General features: G+C 31.3%; 2 protein-coding genes across 2 annotated transcripts; both read left to right on the top strand.

Annotated features, from left to right (window-relative positions):
* Positions 1-4,739: 4,739 nt before the first annotated feature.
* LOC129872046 (probable beta-D-xylosidase 6) lies at positions 4,740-10,522 on the top strand. Its single transcript, XM_055946894.1, has 6 exons — positions 4,740-5,577; positions 7,543-7,709; positions 7,803-7,900; positions 7,982-8,329; positions 8,817-9,233; positions 9,412-10,522. The coding sequence occupies exons 1-6, from the start codon at positions 4,819-4,821 to the stop codon at positions 10,002-10,004; spliced, it is 2,382 nt and encodes a 793-aa protein (XP_055802869.1). The 5' UTR covers positions 4,740-4,818; the 3' UTR covers positions 10,005-10,522.
* A 4,590-nt stretch (positions 10,523-15,112) lies between these two features.
* LOC129874765 (uncharacterized) lies at positions 15,113-16,562 on the top strand. Its single transcript, XM_055950115.1, has 2 exons — positions 15,113-16,096; positions 16,408-16,562. The coding sequence occupies exon 1, from the start codon at positions 15,268-15,270 to the stop codon at positions 16,078-16,080; it is 813 nt and encodes a 270-aa protein (XP_055806090.1). The 5' UTR covers positions 15,113-15,267; the 3' UTR covers positions 16,081-16,096; positions 16,408-16,562.

The raw sequence follows: 16,562 nt of genomic DNA, 5'->3' as shown, positions 1-16,562 counted from the left end.
TATTCATACAAATTTATATCAACTTATCATAATTAAGTAATTTAATAAAATAAAATATTTATTAATTAAGTTAGTTTAAATAAGAAAAGTCAAGCTATTGATATAGTATAAACACCGATACTTATAACTTTGGATAATGAAAAAAAGAGAAAAAAACGAAATGTAAATGCACCTTTTTAGACTAAGAATATTCTGTTTGCGTTGAAAAAGAATGCAGTTATATTATTTTTTTTGTAGTAAAAGACTTTAGTCTAATTCACTGATGGCAGAATTTGTCGAAGTGGGTTCCATTACTTTTAGGACATGTTTGGAAAACCACAGTGTAATTGAGATTTAATGTAATTGATGTAATTATATTTTTTTGACGTATTTGATAGATTAAGTAATTATTTGATAAGAGAAGAATTTGTATAATTTAGCTGAAAGTATCTAGTAGAAATACTTTATTATGTGTTTATATGTTCAATTAAAATAGATCGTATTTGAGCATGTAAATGAAATTCACATACAAATTAAATTTGAAGAGTTATGTACTCTGCCTCTTGTTTTTTCTTGTGACAACGAGTTTGCCCTATACTAAATTTAGGTGCTCTGGGGTTTGAGTAATCTATCTTTAAGAGAGATATTCATATGTTGAGAATGATAATTTCACTTGCAGTTAGCAAGAAAAAAGGCAGTGTCAATACACTGATCATATTGTTTACATTATTTTTATTACAACAAACAATTAGGTCTTATAATCAAATTGAATTGTTAGCGCTCAAGAAATCAAATCAACATGTCAAACTGTTTGTGCGAGAATCCATAAAATTGAAATCTTAGCTTCTGCTGAGCATTATTTCATAAGATACAGTTTTTGGATGATCACACACTATAAATTACTCCTTTCGTTTTATTTTATGTGGCACCGTTTGATTTGACATAATGTTTAAGAAAAATAATTTTTTTTTGAAGTTTGTGGTCTAAAACATTAATCCTTAGATATTTATATTGTGTAAATCATTTCACCGAGGATAAAAGAGAAATTTTAAAGTTATGTTATTTCTAATTATAATATAGTGATATATTTTTAAAATATACTAAAAAAAAGTGCCACGTAAAGTAAAATGGGAAGTAGAGAGTAATATTTAATTTCTTCATCAATGCATAGTAATTACTACTTTTTTTACTGGTCGTTTACTGGCTATAGAAAGCATAAAGGAATTAAATCCCTCTGTCAATCCACAGCAATATGCCTAACAACTGTAAAAACCGTCGTTTAGTCCTAATCTAATAGATACCTTCCGTAATGACTGAGCTAAAACCTGGCTTTTTGTAAGAAAAAAATTGTTTTGGACCAATCCGATATCCCAAATTTATTTGTTTAAGTCTTTAAGACCGTAAAAAAAAACTTTTAAATTTTCTAATGTTAAATTAAAGATGGGTAGAATATAGTAAAATATTATTTAATTTTATGATATTAAACATGCACATGGAGTTTAAAGAGTTAACAAAAAATAATACAATAATATTTTTTAAAATATAACTAAAAAGAAAAATAAGACAAATATATTAAAACGACTGGACTAGCAAGTATACGGTTTTATTTTATTACTAGTAGCAAGAATTTGGTGAGCTTGAAGGTAAATATAGCGCCGATTGCCTTTTAAGGTTGAGACATGGCATGTTACTTACTCATGGCTCTCTTCTTCTTTTATGTGATTTCTCTATTTATAGAGAAGGAAGTGCTTATCTGAATAACGTTCAGTTGTTTGATTGCCATGATCACTTATTGTTGTACAATATTCCCTTACTGTTGAACGAAGTCATCAACCTTTTGACGTATGCTCTGGGGGTATATATATACATAATACATATAAACAACATAGCTGCGTACTAAATACTGTAAGTAGGAACAATTAAATTTAGATGATGCAGTATATCTTCAAAACTCATATGGCATGATCCATTGCAATGTAGTAATTCCTTTGTTTTAATTTGTTTATTCTTTTTTCTTTTTGTAATCCGTTTTAAAAAAATATTATTATTATTTTTGGCAATTTTTTAATTTCAATTTTTCACCTGATATGTTGAAGGTCACAAGATTAATGGACATTTTCACGCATTCTACATATCTTTAATTTCAGACCACAAGATTCAAATGTTTTCTTTATATTTTTGTTCCCTTCAGGAACATCTGATAAAAAATGCTTATGGTATTTTCTGTTAACTTGAGGGTCTACACATGGAATACTAATAAGACTTAATGGGTTAATAACGTGTTTTATGGGATGTTAGTTTTTAGAACTTAATTATGTAAACGAAATAAGAACATTCAATGAAAAACTATAGTTTCAAATGTATAAAATTCTTTGGCCTTAGTCTGCTTAGAGGTGTTGTCCTATATATAGTTGATATTGTATGATTTTTTCTCAAATACACATGGACGGAATTAATGTTAATTAAGGTTAACCAATAATTGGACTGTTGTCTAATATTTTTATACTAAATTATTTATGACTTAATTAGATTAATGTATACATTATTCTCACACATTCGTCTAATTAAGGGAGTGGCTAGTTCCCCACGCTTAAAGTGTTCACATTGATAAATATGACTCGAGGAATATACATTACAATCCTCTTGCCCAATAATAATTGTCACTCTTTGCTTCTTAGTCAAAATAATAAATTATTTTAATTTTAAAAGTTCAACATTCAAAAACTATGTGAAAAATACTATAAATTGTAATTTCTCTTATATTAATATGGTGAAAAAATTCATTATGAAATATTGATCAAAATTCAAGTACAGTCAAAAAAATAAATTGACAATTATTTTCGAACGAGGAGAGTATCAAATTGTCTTATGGCAACCGTATATACGAAGATCGTCTTTGCAGTAAGGAAAACAATAGCCCAATTAAATCAATTAAGAGGACAACTTTTCGAGAATTTACTTTAACTCAAAATTTTATGTCTCATTTTGAGAGGGGGCACGTGGATAGTCTTGCTTTAGGAAAGTTACAAATATATATATTCCAAAAGTTATTAGGAGTATATTACCGAACAGCACCTCTAATCGAACAAATTTTCTCCCAAATTTAGGAAGATATACATTGATATTTTGCAGGACTATTAGAGTCCTATTTCAGTTAAGGTTTCTCGGAGGTTACTCTATTTTAAACTTTAATTTATGTCTATATAAAATGTATTATATTCCTTGAAAAGATATCTTGAAAATTTCATAAATTCATTAAATATTCATAGAGAAATTGAAATATGTCAAACTTTTCTTTATAATCAAATACTTCAAGAAGATTCACTAGTCCTTTCATGGAAATTAAATTCAAATCATCCTAGTTCAAGAAATACGTGTCGAGAAATACGTCACTAATGACCTTCAAATCATAAAAAAATTCAGAAAGAGGGATCAAAGGAACAAACAGATTGTACCACAATGTTTATCAATAAAATATTCGTATTTCATCATATTTTTTTGTGAAATATGTTGCAAGCAGATAGCATATTAATTATTGTGCAATTTGTAGAGACCATGATTAATTAATCACTTGTGTGAATTCAAAGATCTATTTCATTCTTCCTAGAATTTAATTCTAGGAGTAGCCTACCAGTAATTAAGGGACAATTGTGGACAATGTAGTAAGTAGTATCATATATATATTGTGGAAGTTGGGGGCTATTTAATACGAACAACCTCACATGTGAACACTGCAACTTGTGTGTGGAAAAAAAGGGACACCACATTTATTTTTAAAAATTGCAAGTTCATTAAAGGGAGAGTCGAAATTTCTAGTTTATGAAATTTAAATTATAATTACTTATTAAAATAATTTTAAACAAATTATTTATATGTATTAAGTAAATATTTTAAGACGAATATAGAATTTGAGTCTAAGCTACTAATTCTGTTGAATACATAATTTATAAAGATTTCAGAAGTAGGTAAATTAAAAAAAGTATGCATATTTTGTGTCAAAATTTTGGTTTAATATTACCAAAAAAAATAAATCAGAATATGAAAATGTCCGTTTATGGAGAAGTAAAAACAAATAATTCTTAAATGGTAATTTTATTGAAGAAATCTGAAAAATGTCACGATCTTATTCAATTATGAGCCATGTTCTAATATATCAAACTTATTCTCCTAGTCACGTGGTTGTAGATTAAAATCCCATCTTAAAATTATCCCAATTTTTAAAATATTTATCTTGAAGTTTGAATAATTTAATTATTTTAAAAAATAATTTTTTTTAAAAAAATTTACTTAATATAAAATAAAAAAAATATTAGCAAATAAAGAGTAACTAATCATAAAGAATAGAGTCAACGATATCTTGACATTCCACCCGTTACCTAACGGGTGACTGCATTACTCCAATTAATGATTGAAACCCCATAACGCCCATAGTATAATACTTTATTATTTCTAATTTCATCTATAAAATACTTCTTCTATTTTATATTAATTAAATTTCTAAGATAATAAACACATATTAAAAAAAATATTTAAGGAAAAATTTAAATTATATTTTTTTTTATTAATTTTTTATTTAATCAACATCATAAAAATAATAAAATATAAAATTATAAATATAAATAGTTCTTTATTAAAATATAACTTTGCGTGTAGTTTATTTCTAAAAAATTATAAAACTTTATTAATAAAAAAGATAATTTTTCTTTTGAACAATTCATTATTTTAAATAATAATAAAAAGTTATAAAAAATTGAGTTAATGCGAAAGAGAGGAAGTACTATCAAACGAACTTACCTCAAACAATTCTTGAAAAAACAATCGTAGAATCTTGTTCCAAGCATGACCAAAAATATCCATTTCTTTTTTCTGTTCATCTTCCTAAACATTCTTGAATTTAGTGTTCATTTAACCAAATCAAATCCACTTTCCCAATTCCCATGTCAGCCACCTCATCACAAATATACTTTCTGCAACAAAAAATTGCCAATCTCCACAAGAGTTCACTCCTTAATCTCCTTACTCACCATTGATGAGAAGATTTTACACCTCTCTGATAATACAACTTCAATACCTAGACTTGGTTTGCCAGCATATGAATGGTGGTCAGAATCTCTTCATGGTATTGGCACTAATGGACCTGGGATCAATTTCAATGGCCCCATTAAAGGTTCTACAAGTTTTCCCCAAGTTATTCTTACTGCAGCTGCTTTCAATAGAACTTTGTGGCATTCGATTGCATCGGCTATTGCAGTTGAGGCAAGGGCTATGTATAATACGGGTCAATCTGGGCTGACATTTTGGGCGCCTAATATTAATGTTTTTAGGGATCCCAGATGGGGTAGAGGTCAAGAAACGCCAGGGGAAGATCCAATGTTGGTTTCTGCTTATGCTATTGAGTATGTAACGGGATTTCAAGAGCTGAATTCAAAGGCGGATAAAGAAAGTAGGAATGGACATGGATTTGGCAATACCAGGAGGGTTCTTAAAGAAGATGATGATGATGGTGATAGGCTGATGTTATCCGCTTGTTGTAAGCATTTCACTGCATATGACTTGGAGAAATGGGGTAATGTTACCAGATACAACTTCAATGCTGTGGTAAATTTCTTCGACTTTTCTACTTAAATGCTAACTTCTCAGTTGTTGCTCTACTAGATTTTGCTTATTGTATTATTGCCTGGCACCTTGCTGCACTTGAGTTTGGAAACAACCTCTGGTTGGAAGATATCACTGCAGGAAGCATTTCAGAATCTTACTGCCTACGTGAATTATAGACAACAACCACAAATATATATCACATACAAGTATGCTGAAAATTAACTCAAGAAATAACTCTTGAAGCGCGAACAAATATCTTGAAGCAAGTCAGACTCCAATTCTACGGTCTTCTACAGTGATTCCAAATTAATTAACAATTGAACTCTCTCAATACTTGGGTGGACAAGTATCGTATAGAAAACTGATCGTCTTTCTAGGTTAGGAGAAACCCCTATTTATAGTGATTTCTTCCTAGTCCAAAAAGGAGAAGAAAAACCCACACTATTCTTGAAAAACAAGAAACCCACAGAATTAATTACTGAGGCTTGTTATTATGGAAATAATTCCAAAAATTAATTTGAATTATCCTTACCATAATAAATTACAAATCATTCCACTAAAAATTCATAATTACACTCCTCTATTTATATTTCAAAATTTCCCATTAAATACTTATGTAATTCCCCATGTTAAGATTACATATGCTAATCAATAAATTAAATTATTGACAAATTTAATTCAATGATTAATTTCCTTTAGAGCAATACTTAACTTGTTTCATGTGCCAGATTCACAAATCTACCGGTCGGGTTTGCACATGAAAACTTATAAGCTTCTCATAAAAAGGTGTATCATCAATCTCTATATTGAGAAATGAATTTCATCAACTAACTAACTATTTCACCATTATATATTATTATCATCCGATCTACCAGGCATATTGACCCGTCTCAGAATCTCACCTCTTAATAAATCAAAACGATAATTATTATATACAGATCATAATCGTTATATCAAGATTGAGAATATAAGTACATTTAATAGTTTAGAGAATATGTTTTTATTAGTCAGTCTAAAACATCTATCTCTACTCGGTTCCGTTCAATACATACAAAATGCACTAGCACGAGAAGTTGAAACTATACCATTCTCATAATCAAGATAAATTACATTTAATCTCGTGCTACAATCTTTCTAATGGTTTGTCCAAATTTCCATCTATGATTGTGAACTATAACTTTTAACTTATAAGAACCGATGATTTAATCGTCTGTATATAAGCTCAAACTCTATACACCAAATCATCTACTATAGAAGTTGACGACACATATAGGACAAAATGATCTATTTAATGTAACACTTTATTGAATTGAATAAATAAATGAACAATTGTTCAATAAATAATATTATATTTGAACGCATGGTTAATGGTATATCCTAACACCTCTCTACCCCCCTCTAGGTAGTAGTAAGGTCTATATACATTCTACTCTTTCAGAGGATTTCACTGGGTGTATTGTTGTTGTTGTTGTTGCCTGGCATATAGTAGCTTATTACATTGCATTGAAGCTTATACTCATTAGGCCAAAGCTTGATCTCAATTTGTTTCTATTTAGCTGGGAAGACAATATAGAATCTTCGGTTTTTTCTTGTTTCTTATTGTTCAAATTACACGAAAGATCCTTGCACATTTGATCAGCCAGAGGCGGAGAGTAATATAGCATAGGGTTGTGTCACTTGTTAGTTGTTACCTTTTCTGGTTCTGAATTCTGATATCTGAATTCTCTTTACATATCACCTCTCTTTATTGGAGAATAATGGATGCTGGTATACACATCAATGCATATCACTTAACCACCTACAATTTGAGCTGTGGCTGGCCTCAAAATATCTGTGTTTTGTCGGAATTAGATTAAGTTGCTCAAGTGATGGTGAATACAAACACCAAGGAATTCCATGTACACTATGGAATTGTGAAAAAATCATAAGTTCAAGTGTTAATTTCTTTATCACTTTACATATTAGGTGACCAAGCAGGATATGGAGGACACGTTTCAGGCACCTTTTCGTAGTTGTATCCAACAAGGTAAGGCCAGTTGCTTGATGTGCAGCTACAATAGTGTGAATGGAGTACCCGCATGTGCAGATAAGGAGCTTTTAGATAAAGTCCGAACTGACTGGGGGTTTGATGGGTAATATTTCATTCTTGTTTTCTACGTGAAAGGCATTTTTCAAATGAGATTTACATCAAACGCATGCGTAATTGTTGAATGATTTAATTTCAGATACATCACCTCTGATTGTGATTCTGTGGCTACTATATATGAATACCAAAATTTCACCAAAACTCCAGAAGAGGCAGTTGCTGTTGCTCTTAAAGCAGGTTTTCTGGCAGGCTCATCAAATTTGTTATTCTATGTTGTTCCATCCTGTTTTTCCAAATTTAACTTAACATTTTTGGCAGGAACAAATATAAACTGTGGAACATACATGCTGCGACACGTGAAATCTGCATTCCAGCAGGGGAATGTGCTTGAAGAAGACCTAGACAGAGCACTGCAATACTTGTTTTCTGTTCAATTCCGGCTTGGTCTTTTTGATGGAAACCCTGCAAAGGGACAGTTTGCAAAATTTGGACCTAAAGATGTCTGCACTTCTAATAACTTGAATTTGGCCCTTGATGCAGCGAGGCAGGGTATTGTGCTTCTTAAAAATGACCAGAAGTTCTTGCCATTGGACAAGAGAAGTATTTCTACATTAGCTATAATAGGTCCTATGGCAAATGTGAGCAGTCCGGGTGGTACTTACACAGGTTAGAAAATCCAAAATCCTTTAGTATGGCATGCTGTGTTCTCTCCTCCATCACTAAAATAATCCAATATCACATCCAAAATATAGAAATATATTTTGTTTCTTTATGCAAATTCCAAGAGAAATATATTTTGTTTTCATTGCCAACATGGTAAATGCTCTAAGTGGATGCATATAATTTTGAGGTTGATGCTAGATATAAATCTGGAAAAGGATTTGTGGTTACTTAGGAATAGATTATTCCATAAACTGAAATATTAATGTATTCTGCTCAGGAACCATTCTACATCACCAAGTGAGTTTCTCATTTTCATAGTTACTCTGGATAATTCCCTTTTGACTTAATATTTTGCTTATATCACTGATCACTGTTTATGACCTAATAACAGCTCACAGGAAAAAAAATGTGATTCATTGTTGATTGCAGAGAGAACACTTTGAACCGGTGGATTGTTTAGTGTAATTTAATATCCTTTGTTATCTTACAGGAGTGCCATGCAAATTAAAGAGCATACGTGAGGGGTTTCACAGTCATATAAATAGAACACTTCATGCAGCTGGTTGCCTGGACGTAGGATGCAATTCCACTGCTGGTTTCCCGGATGCTATTTCTATTGCTAAAGAAGCTGATTATGTAATTATTGTGGCTGGGTTGGATTTATCCCAGGAAACTGAGGATCGCGATCGGTATAGTCTTCTCTTACCAGGTTACCAAACAAATTTAGTTACCACTCTTGCAGCTGTAAGTAAGAAACCAATCATTTTGGTTCTAACTGGTGGTGGACCTGTTGATGTATCCTTTGCTGAGAAAGACCCAAGAATTGCTAGTATCTTATGGGTTGCTTACCCTGGAGAGACTGGTGGCAAAGCACTTTCCGAGATAGTTTTTGGATATCAAAACCCAGGTTAGTATAGATGTCGTATATTGGAAGTTGATAGCAATTAGTTTCATATGCTAATGAGTTTTAGTCCCCAATGAAGCATAGCCTAGTTTAGAAAAGGAAAGAGTACAAAAGGGGAAACTTATTGCCATTTGTCTCTGTTTTTGCAAAATGAGAACAAGCTGTGATAAATAAAATGCAGGTGGAAAATTGCCCATCACTTGGTACCTTGAGTCATTCACCAAAGTGGCAATGACTGACATGAATATGAGATCTGATCCTTCGAATGGTTATCCGGGAAGAACCTATCGGTTTTACACTGGAGATCCGCTATATGGATTTGGGCATGGATTGAGCTATACAAGCTTCTCTTCGCAGCTATTATCTGCACCAAACAGATTGAGTTTATCACTTGCTAAATCTAATTGGAAAAGGAGTATACTTGCCCAAGAACGCAGTAGGCTTGGTTACATTCCTGTTGACGAAGTGCCAAGTTGTAGTTTGTCTAATTTCTTCATTCATATCGATGTCGCGAACGATGGGGACATGGATGGAAGCCATGTTCTGCTGTTATTCTCACGTGTGCCTCAGAATATTCAAGGTGCTCCACAAAAACAACTGGTGGGATTTGATCGTGTGCATGTCCCAGCACGTAAATCTGTTCAAACAAGTCTGTTGGTAGATCCTTGCGAGTTTCTTAGCTTTGCAAATGACCAAGGCAACAGAATACTGGCACTTGGTGAACATACTCTCATTTTAGATGATATTGAGCATATTGTATCCATTGAAATGTGATAAGATCCATCATAGTTATGAGGAAGTCAAATGGCATCTGGGTTGAAGGTTTTTCTTGCCTGAAATGTTCATAGAATAAGAATACTGTTGTGAGTTGTGACCTGATTCTCAGATTCTTCTCCATTCAGTGCCAGAGCATGAAGTTGAGGAATTATAGGATTTCAAGCTAAGGTGATGTTATGCAAAGATCAGTACATATGGAGTATTTTAATGATTAGTACATATGGAAGCTATAAATGTCGCCAATACCTTCAATGTACAGCGATGTCTTCACATGAAACAATAGCACGAATGTTCCTTTTATTTTTCTTTTCTTGTTTATGACTTCTTCTATTTTACCCCTACCTAGGAGCTATCCCACCTTTTCGTTCACTTGGTGACTCAAACCTACAACCTTAACATTGGAGGTGGAGGGTGCTTACCAGTTGAGCAGCCCTTCGTCTCTTTGTTTTATGACTTGTGAGAGAAAAGGGTTCTTTCTGGTTGTGGTTGTCTGTGTTGTAGTTTCCCTTTCTTAATTTTTCTGGTGGTTGTGCTTCTATGTGGTGGGCCAAAAAAAGGATGATTTGCATGTGAAATAGAACAAACGAAAAAAGTAACCTTTTTGCTAGCTTCACATGCAATTGTAGCTTCAGGATTCTTCCTTTCTTGTTTACAATCAAGTTGAACCAAAAAGAAAGTGACACAACTGCAACTGTCCTATTATTTGAACTTTGATGAACTACTAAATTGCAGCAGCAGGTAAAATAAGAGTCACCACCTTTTTTGTTCCTGGGTACGTCCAGTCAGACTTGAAAGTTAATTTTTTGTTTAGATCATCACATAATCACTACTAAAAAAACTACAGACAAATTTTGTAACTAAATAACAAAATTCACCACTAATTTTATTTAGCGATTAATTAATAACAAATGTATGTTACCTATGAGCAAAGTAGGGACAGTAAAGGTAATCTGCACCGTTACATAGGATCGTCCTGATCATTTTTTAGTTTGAATTGTATTTGTTAATATATATTCGTCACGCTTGAATTTGTCTAATAGCTACAATTTCAATAGTGTCTCACGAGTTTGAATTTTATTGATACCTTATATTATTAATATTCATCACCTTTTTGTCTAATAGCCAAGAAGAAATACCCATACTCTCACGAGTTTGAGTTTTAGTTACATCTGTCAATAAAATAACGTTTTTATGTTATTTTTAGTCTAGCGATCAACAAGATCATAATGATTCAAGACTTCAAGTAGCTGATTTCATAAATTTGAATTCTAGTGTCAATCTTTTTTTTCTTTTCCAATTGCAAGAAAGGTGTAAAATCGAACCTCATAGATTACTAATTAAAATTTAGATAGCCAATCAATTGACCGATTAAGATCTTATCTCCTAATTAAGTGACCTGAACGACCATATTTGAGGATTTCTTGCTCCACTTTTGGCTATGTAAAATTGGAAGGAAAAAAAAGGGAATGGAATCGTCATCTTTTCCTTGTAGACCTGTTAAACGAATCGTAAGATTCTAAGTAGTCGAAGATCAAATCTCACAAATTTAACATAACAGACAAATATATATTATATTAGATAGTCCAATATTTTCAAACGTTCCTGCTCCATTCAAAGTTTCATATCCACTAATTCCCCAAATTTAAGGACTAAGATCACGGGGAGTTATTTTTTTTTATTTTTCTGAACAGAAGAACAACTTAAAATGATAGCAGAGAAAGACTAATTTATCGTCCTCTACTCTCTCCGAACGAATATTTATTTTTAATATAATGAATAAATAAAAGTACACTAAAATAATATTCCTGTTGGACATTATTTTTAAATCTATATTTGAAGTATCTAATGTAACAGTTTAAAGTACCCAACCACTCAAACAATAGTATTCATATGTTTAAACTTTAATGATCTCTAGATTACTGCTTTCCAGTTGTCGTCAATAGTACTACTCACTCATTAAATATAAGATTTTCATTAACAAAAAAAAGACTATCATGAATGTGACAGGATGTAAGAATTTTAACTTTTTCGATTCAAGTTTAGGTAAAATCTTAATTGATATTCATACCAAATTATATCAACTTAATTTAATAAAATAAAAATATATATTAATTAACTAAGTTTAAATTTTAACAAAGTCTTTGTTCAAATACATATAATCAATTATATATTAATATAAACACCAATACAGATAACTTTTTCTCTTGATAATGAAAAGAGGGGAAAAAATGGAATGTAAATGCACCTTTATTGACTAGCAATATTCTGTTTGTGTTGAAAAGGAATACAGTTATATTTTCCTTTTTGTAGTAAAAGACTTTACTCTAATTCACTGACGGCAGAATTAGAGGAAGTGGATTCCATTACTTTAATGTTTTTAAAGATTAGCTGGCGCTCTTTTTTTTCAAATCCTAAACCAATTAGCATTCGATAATTAAAAAGAATTTGTGCGAGTCAATTCTCTTCTCTTTTTTTTTTGTTTAAGTACTCCACCAGGTTCAAAATAGTTTGTCATATTTCATTTCTCTCTGCCTCCACCAGGAAATAATGATAAGGTCAGTGTAAATGTCACTTTTTCAAAACCTTATTTGATATGTTGGTGTTGTTTAATTTGACTGCTTCTTAAAATTGAATTAAATTAAATTAATTTGATTTTGATATTTTAAAATTAAACTTTAAATGTTTAAAAATTATATTGAAAATATTATAAGTTACAATTTTTTTTATAGCAGTATGATGAAAAAGTACATCTTATTTTGTCTTTCAAACAAATAATTGTACTCTCTACGTCCCATTTTATATGACATTATTTGATCTGACATGTTATTTAAAAAAAAAAGATTTTTAAAACTTTAGTTAAAATAATTTTTTTGTGACTAAATCATTTCATTAAAATTAAAAAAAAAAATTATTTTTAGTTATAGTAAAATGATATTTTTCTAACAAATTTTTTAAAAATATGACATATAAAATAAGACGGAAAGAATAAAAGATATTTTAGATTTTATTTTATGAAATATAGACTAGATTCAAAGACTAGTTGTAAGATGTTTAGGTGGAGCCTTGTCAACGCACGCCCATTTCCATCAACTGTCCATATCCTTTTGTTTTCTTATTTCAATTTTTCAATTTTGAATTTCATACATTAAACCTGTGATGTCGTTTGAATGTGGTCTACCTTTAATAATTCAAAATTAAACGCTTTTGAACTATAGTTTTAGAGAAAAATAGGTCACGTATGCTATTAGCTTTCCGACCAAGAAAACATTTATACTTATTTAAGGAAAAAAATCACTTTCCCTATCGATTGTGGTTTAGAAAATATTGGTGGAATATATTGACAATCCTTAAAGTGGTTAGTGTATGTTAATCAAACATTCAAATTATGATTTGTTTCACTTATCTATATGATAAAATATTTTTATTATATTCAAGTATTTGATAAAATTTTCAAGTTCTCAAATTCTAAAAAAAATTAGAACTTGAGAACTTGAAAAGTTTTAGAAATTTAAAAATAACCCTAAATTTTTATAATTTATAAAAACATCAATCATTTATTAATTCCAACTAATATTTATTTATCAATTTACTCCATTAATATGACCAATCAATACCATTAATCCCTCTTAAATAAAATTTATCCATAAAAATGTACACCAATCTTTTGTAATGAAACTTCTCTCAATGAGTCAACAACCCTATTTTTATTAAAGGAATGCGATATCATTTGCAAGACTACAGGGAAAGTGAAAGAGAGTTTAAGAATGGCAAAAAACTATTTAACTATAGACATGTCTCTTTGTGTAATGTAATTGAAAGAACATTTGGTGTGGAAAAAGTAGATTCAGAATACTATGACAAGGCATGAACAACTATGATTTAAACATACAGGTGAAAATAGTAGTTGTTTGTGCCGTATTCCATAATTTTTTGCGTGAAAATCAAGACAGTGATGGAATATTCACTGAATATGAAAATGATAGATATGACCGTTGATAAAAATGATGAACAATAGACTCAAAGTAACAATATTGCTTCGTCTTCTCGATCATCTGATCTAGAAATAAAAGCTTATCGAAAAGAGATTGTTTCTAGAATGTGGGAAGATTTTATAAAAGAATAGTTTGTTATTACCTCTTTCGAAAAAGAATAGTTTGAGTGACAAGATTGAAAAAAAAGAATGATTTATTTTTAAATAGATTAATGTATTGCTCTTACCTATATTGTTATTTTGTTGTTGTTGATTGTTATTAATTATGTTATAAGGTTTTTTTAACAGAATATGTTCATTATAAAATGATAACACAAATTTATTGATATTTATAATAAGTTTTAGAACTTACAAGTACAAAATATTTTTTTTTTGAAATTTCACCAAAAATTGTGGTCAAACACATGATGAAACTTCATCAAAATTTCTCCCAAAAATAACTTGTCAAGAAAATTTGAAAACTTGGGGCCAAGTGGCACCTTAGTGTATTTTGTCAACCAAATCTCATTAAAGAAAAGATCTTTAATTTTTACAAAATGGGGAAAAATTGAACGGAACATTTGCTAGAGTTTCAAAAACGAAAAATCATTAAAAAAATCGTAAATAAACGTCATCTAAAATTATCCCATTTGCTACGATAAACGACAAAACTTCATGTTCAATAGGTGATATAATAATACATGGAAAAAAATTATATTAGCAGATAAACCTTAAATTTGGAATTTGAAGAAGCAAAAGTAATAGTCCTCCTCATTCTTTATTATTTTCGTGTTGAATGAATATCAATCAAAGGGAACTGTCCACATCCTTCAAAAAGGAAAATAAATATTCACCATCTTCCCCAGGCGTACGTAGCATTATAATTATCGGTTCAAATGAATTCATAAATTAAAATATAAAACTTATTAAAATTATGATAAATAATATAAAAATTTTAAAAATATAATATTAATAATTATAAAATTTAAATTCAACTCAAAACAAAAGCTACCCCTTGAAAACTTGTCAAATTTACTAGAGTGGGCCATTACTCCGTGGGCCACTGACGCGCAAATCAGTTTCCGTGTGGACCCTCTTCGTAAGTTCATTAAAGATCAAACTCTCTAATTCCAAAATCCCGAACCACTATCACTCTACATGTATCGCCACACTAAACTCTCTCTTCCAAAACATTTTAAAAAATAAAATAAATTCTGGAAAAAAAAAACCCCAAAAACCAAACCCTCTGTCTTCTCCTTCATTCTCGCTTGAATTTTGGCGGCGGCGGCAATGGAGAATCAAAAGGTTAAGCTTATGTGTAGCTATGGCGGAAAAATTCAGCTTCGTCCTCACGACCATCAACTCTCCTACGTCGGCGGAGACACCAAAATTCTCACCGTTGATCGGAACGTCAAGTTTTCCGACGTAGCTGCGAAGGTGAATTGTCTCTGCAATTGCAACGCGGAGATTTGTATAAAGTACCAGTTGCCTGGCGAAGATCTCGATGCACTTGTTTCTCTTATCGATGATGACGATGTTGAGCAAATGATGGTTGAATACGATCGCATGCAGAAAGTTTCAACAAAACCGGCTAGGTTAAGGCTCTTCCTTTTTTACCCGATTCGTTTACCAGAATCGCCGTTGAATCCGGATTTTTTATTCGGTTTTGATAAGGATTACAACCCGAACCCGAGTTCAACGGCAACAGAGGATCTTCTGCAATTGCAATTCCCCGAAAATTCAGGATTGGATATGTCAAAAAATGAGGGAAGCGGCGTGATAGTTGAAGTTCCGAAAATAGTTTGTGGTGACAACAGTAGCAGCTTGTTGGTGAAGAGTTATTATTCACAAGGGTTACGTGAAAGGCACGTGAATGGTGGGGCCTATGGTAATGCGGTGCAGATGGTTTACGGGGTACCACTGATGACTGGTGGGTATCACACTGGGTTTGGGCAGTTAGGAGTAGTAGCTGCAGGTGGTGGTCAATACATGGACCAGCCTGTCTACAATTTTGTGCCTGCAACAACAGCAGCGATGGTCCCAGATCAGCACAAGATGATTGTGTCTACCACTGATACTCTCAGCCGTGAAATCAAAGGTTGATCAAAACGTAACAGAGGTCATCATATCATCTCTATCCTTTTTCTTCATTTTTCCTTTTGTGGGTCAATATTGGTGAATTCTAAGATGGTACATAGAGTAAATAGCGACGGGTTTCTGGTTTCAATTTTTTTTCCCATTGTCATTTACTAAGATGCTTACTCTTTTATATTTTTACTCGTTTTATGGAGTATATGTTTTGTTATTCTGTACATTTTCATCATTCTCTGGAGAACATTAGTAGTAGTGCAATTTGTGGGATTGGATAGCAATTTTTTCTCCTTAAAAAAAGCCTGAGGTTGTTTTCTTCTTTCTTTTTTGTTACTTTAGGGTGGTCCTATCAGTGGAGACAGCTACGATCTTTCATTACATTAATGGAGCCACTGCAAGCACTAGAACTTTTTCTTGTTCCTGCTTTTCCCTTTAATTAGTAAAGTTTGTTTACTCGTGAGTTACAAGCTGCATTATTTTTCTGTTACATATAA

The sequence above is a fragment of the Solanum dulcamara genome, chromosome 11 (assembly GCF_947179165.1).
Source record: "Solanum dulcamara chromosome 11, daSolDulc1.2, whole genome shotgun sequence".
Classification (NCBI taxonomy): domain Eukaryota; kingdom Viridiplantae; phylum Streptophyta; class Magnoliopsida; order Solanales; family Solanaceae; genus Solanum; species Solanum dulcamara.
The sequence above is the reverse complement of the archived record's forward strand: the minus strand, read 5'-3'. Positions and strand labels throughout refer to the sequence as shown.

Bases quoted from the DNA above. Each gene is read 5' to 3' on its own strand.
- LOC129872046 (XM_055946894.1), top strand. From the start codon at position 4,819: ATGACCAAAAATATCCATTTCTTTTTTCTGTTCATCTTCCTAAACATT. The intron at 7,901-7,981 runs GTTTTCTGGCAG...CATTTTTGGCAG, and splicing joins TGCTGTTGCTCTTAAAGCAG to GAACAAATATAAACTGTGGA. The intron at 9,234-9,411 runs GTTAGTATAGAT...AATAAAATGCAG, and splicing joins TTTTGGATATCAAAACCCAG to GTGGAAAATTGCCCATCACT.
- LOC129874765 (XM_055950115.1), top strand. From the start codon at position 15,268: ATGGAGAATCAAAAGGTTAAGCTTATGTGTAGCTATGGCGGAAAAATT.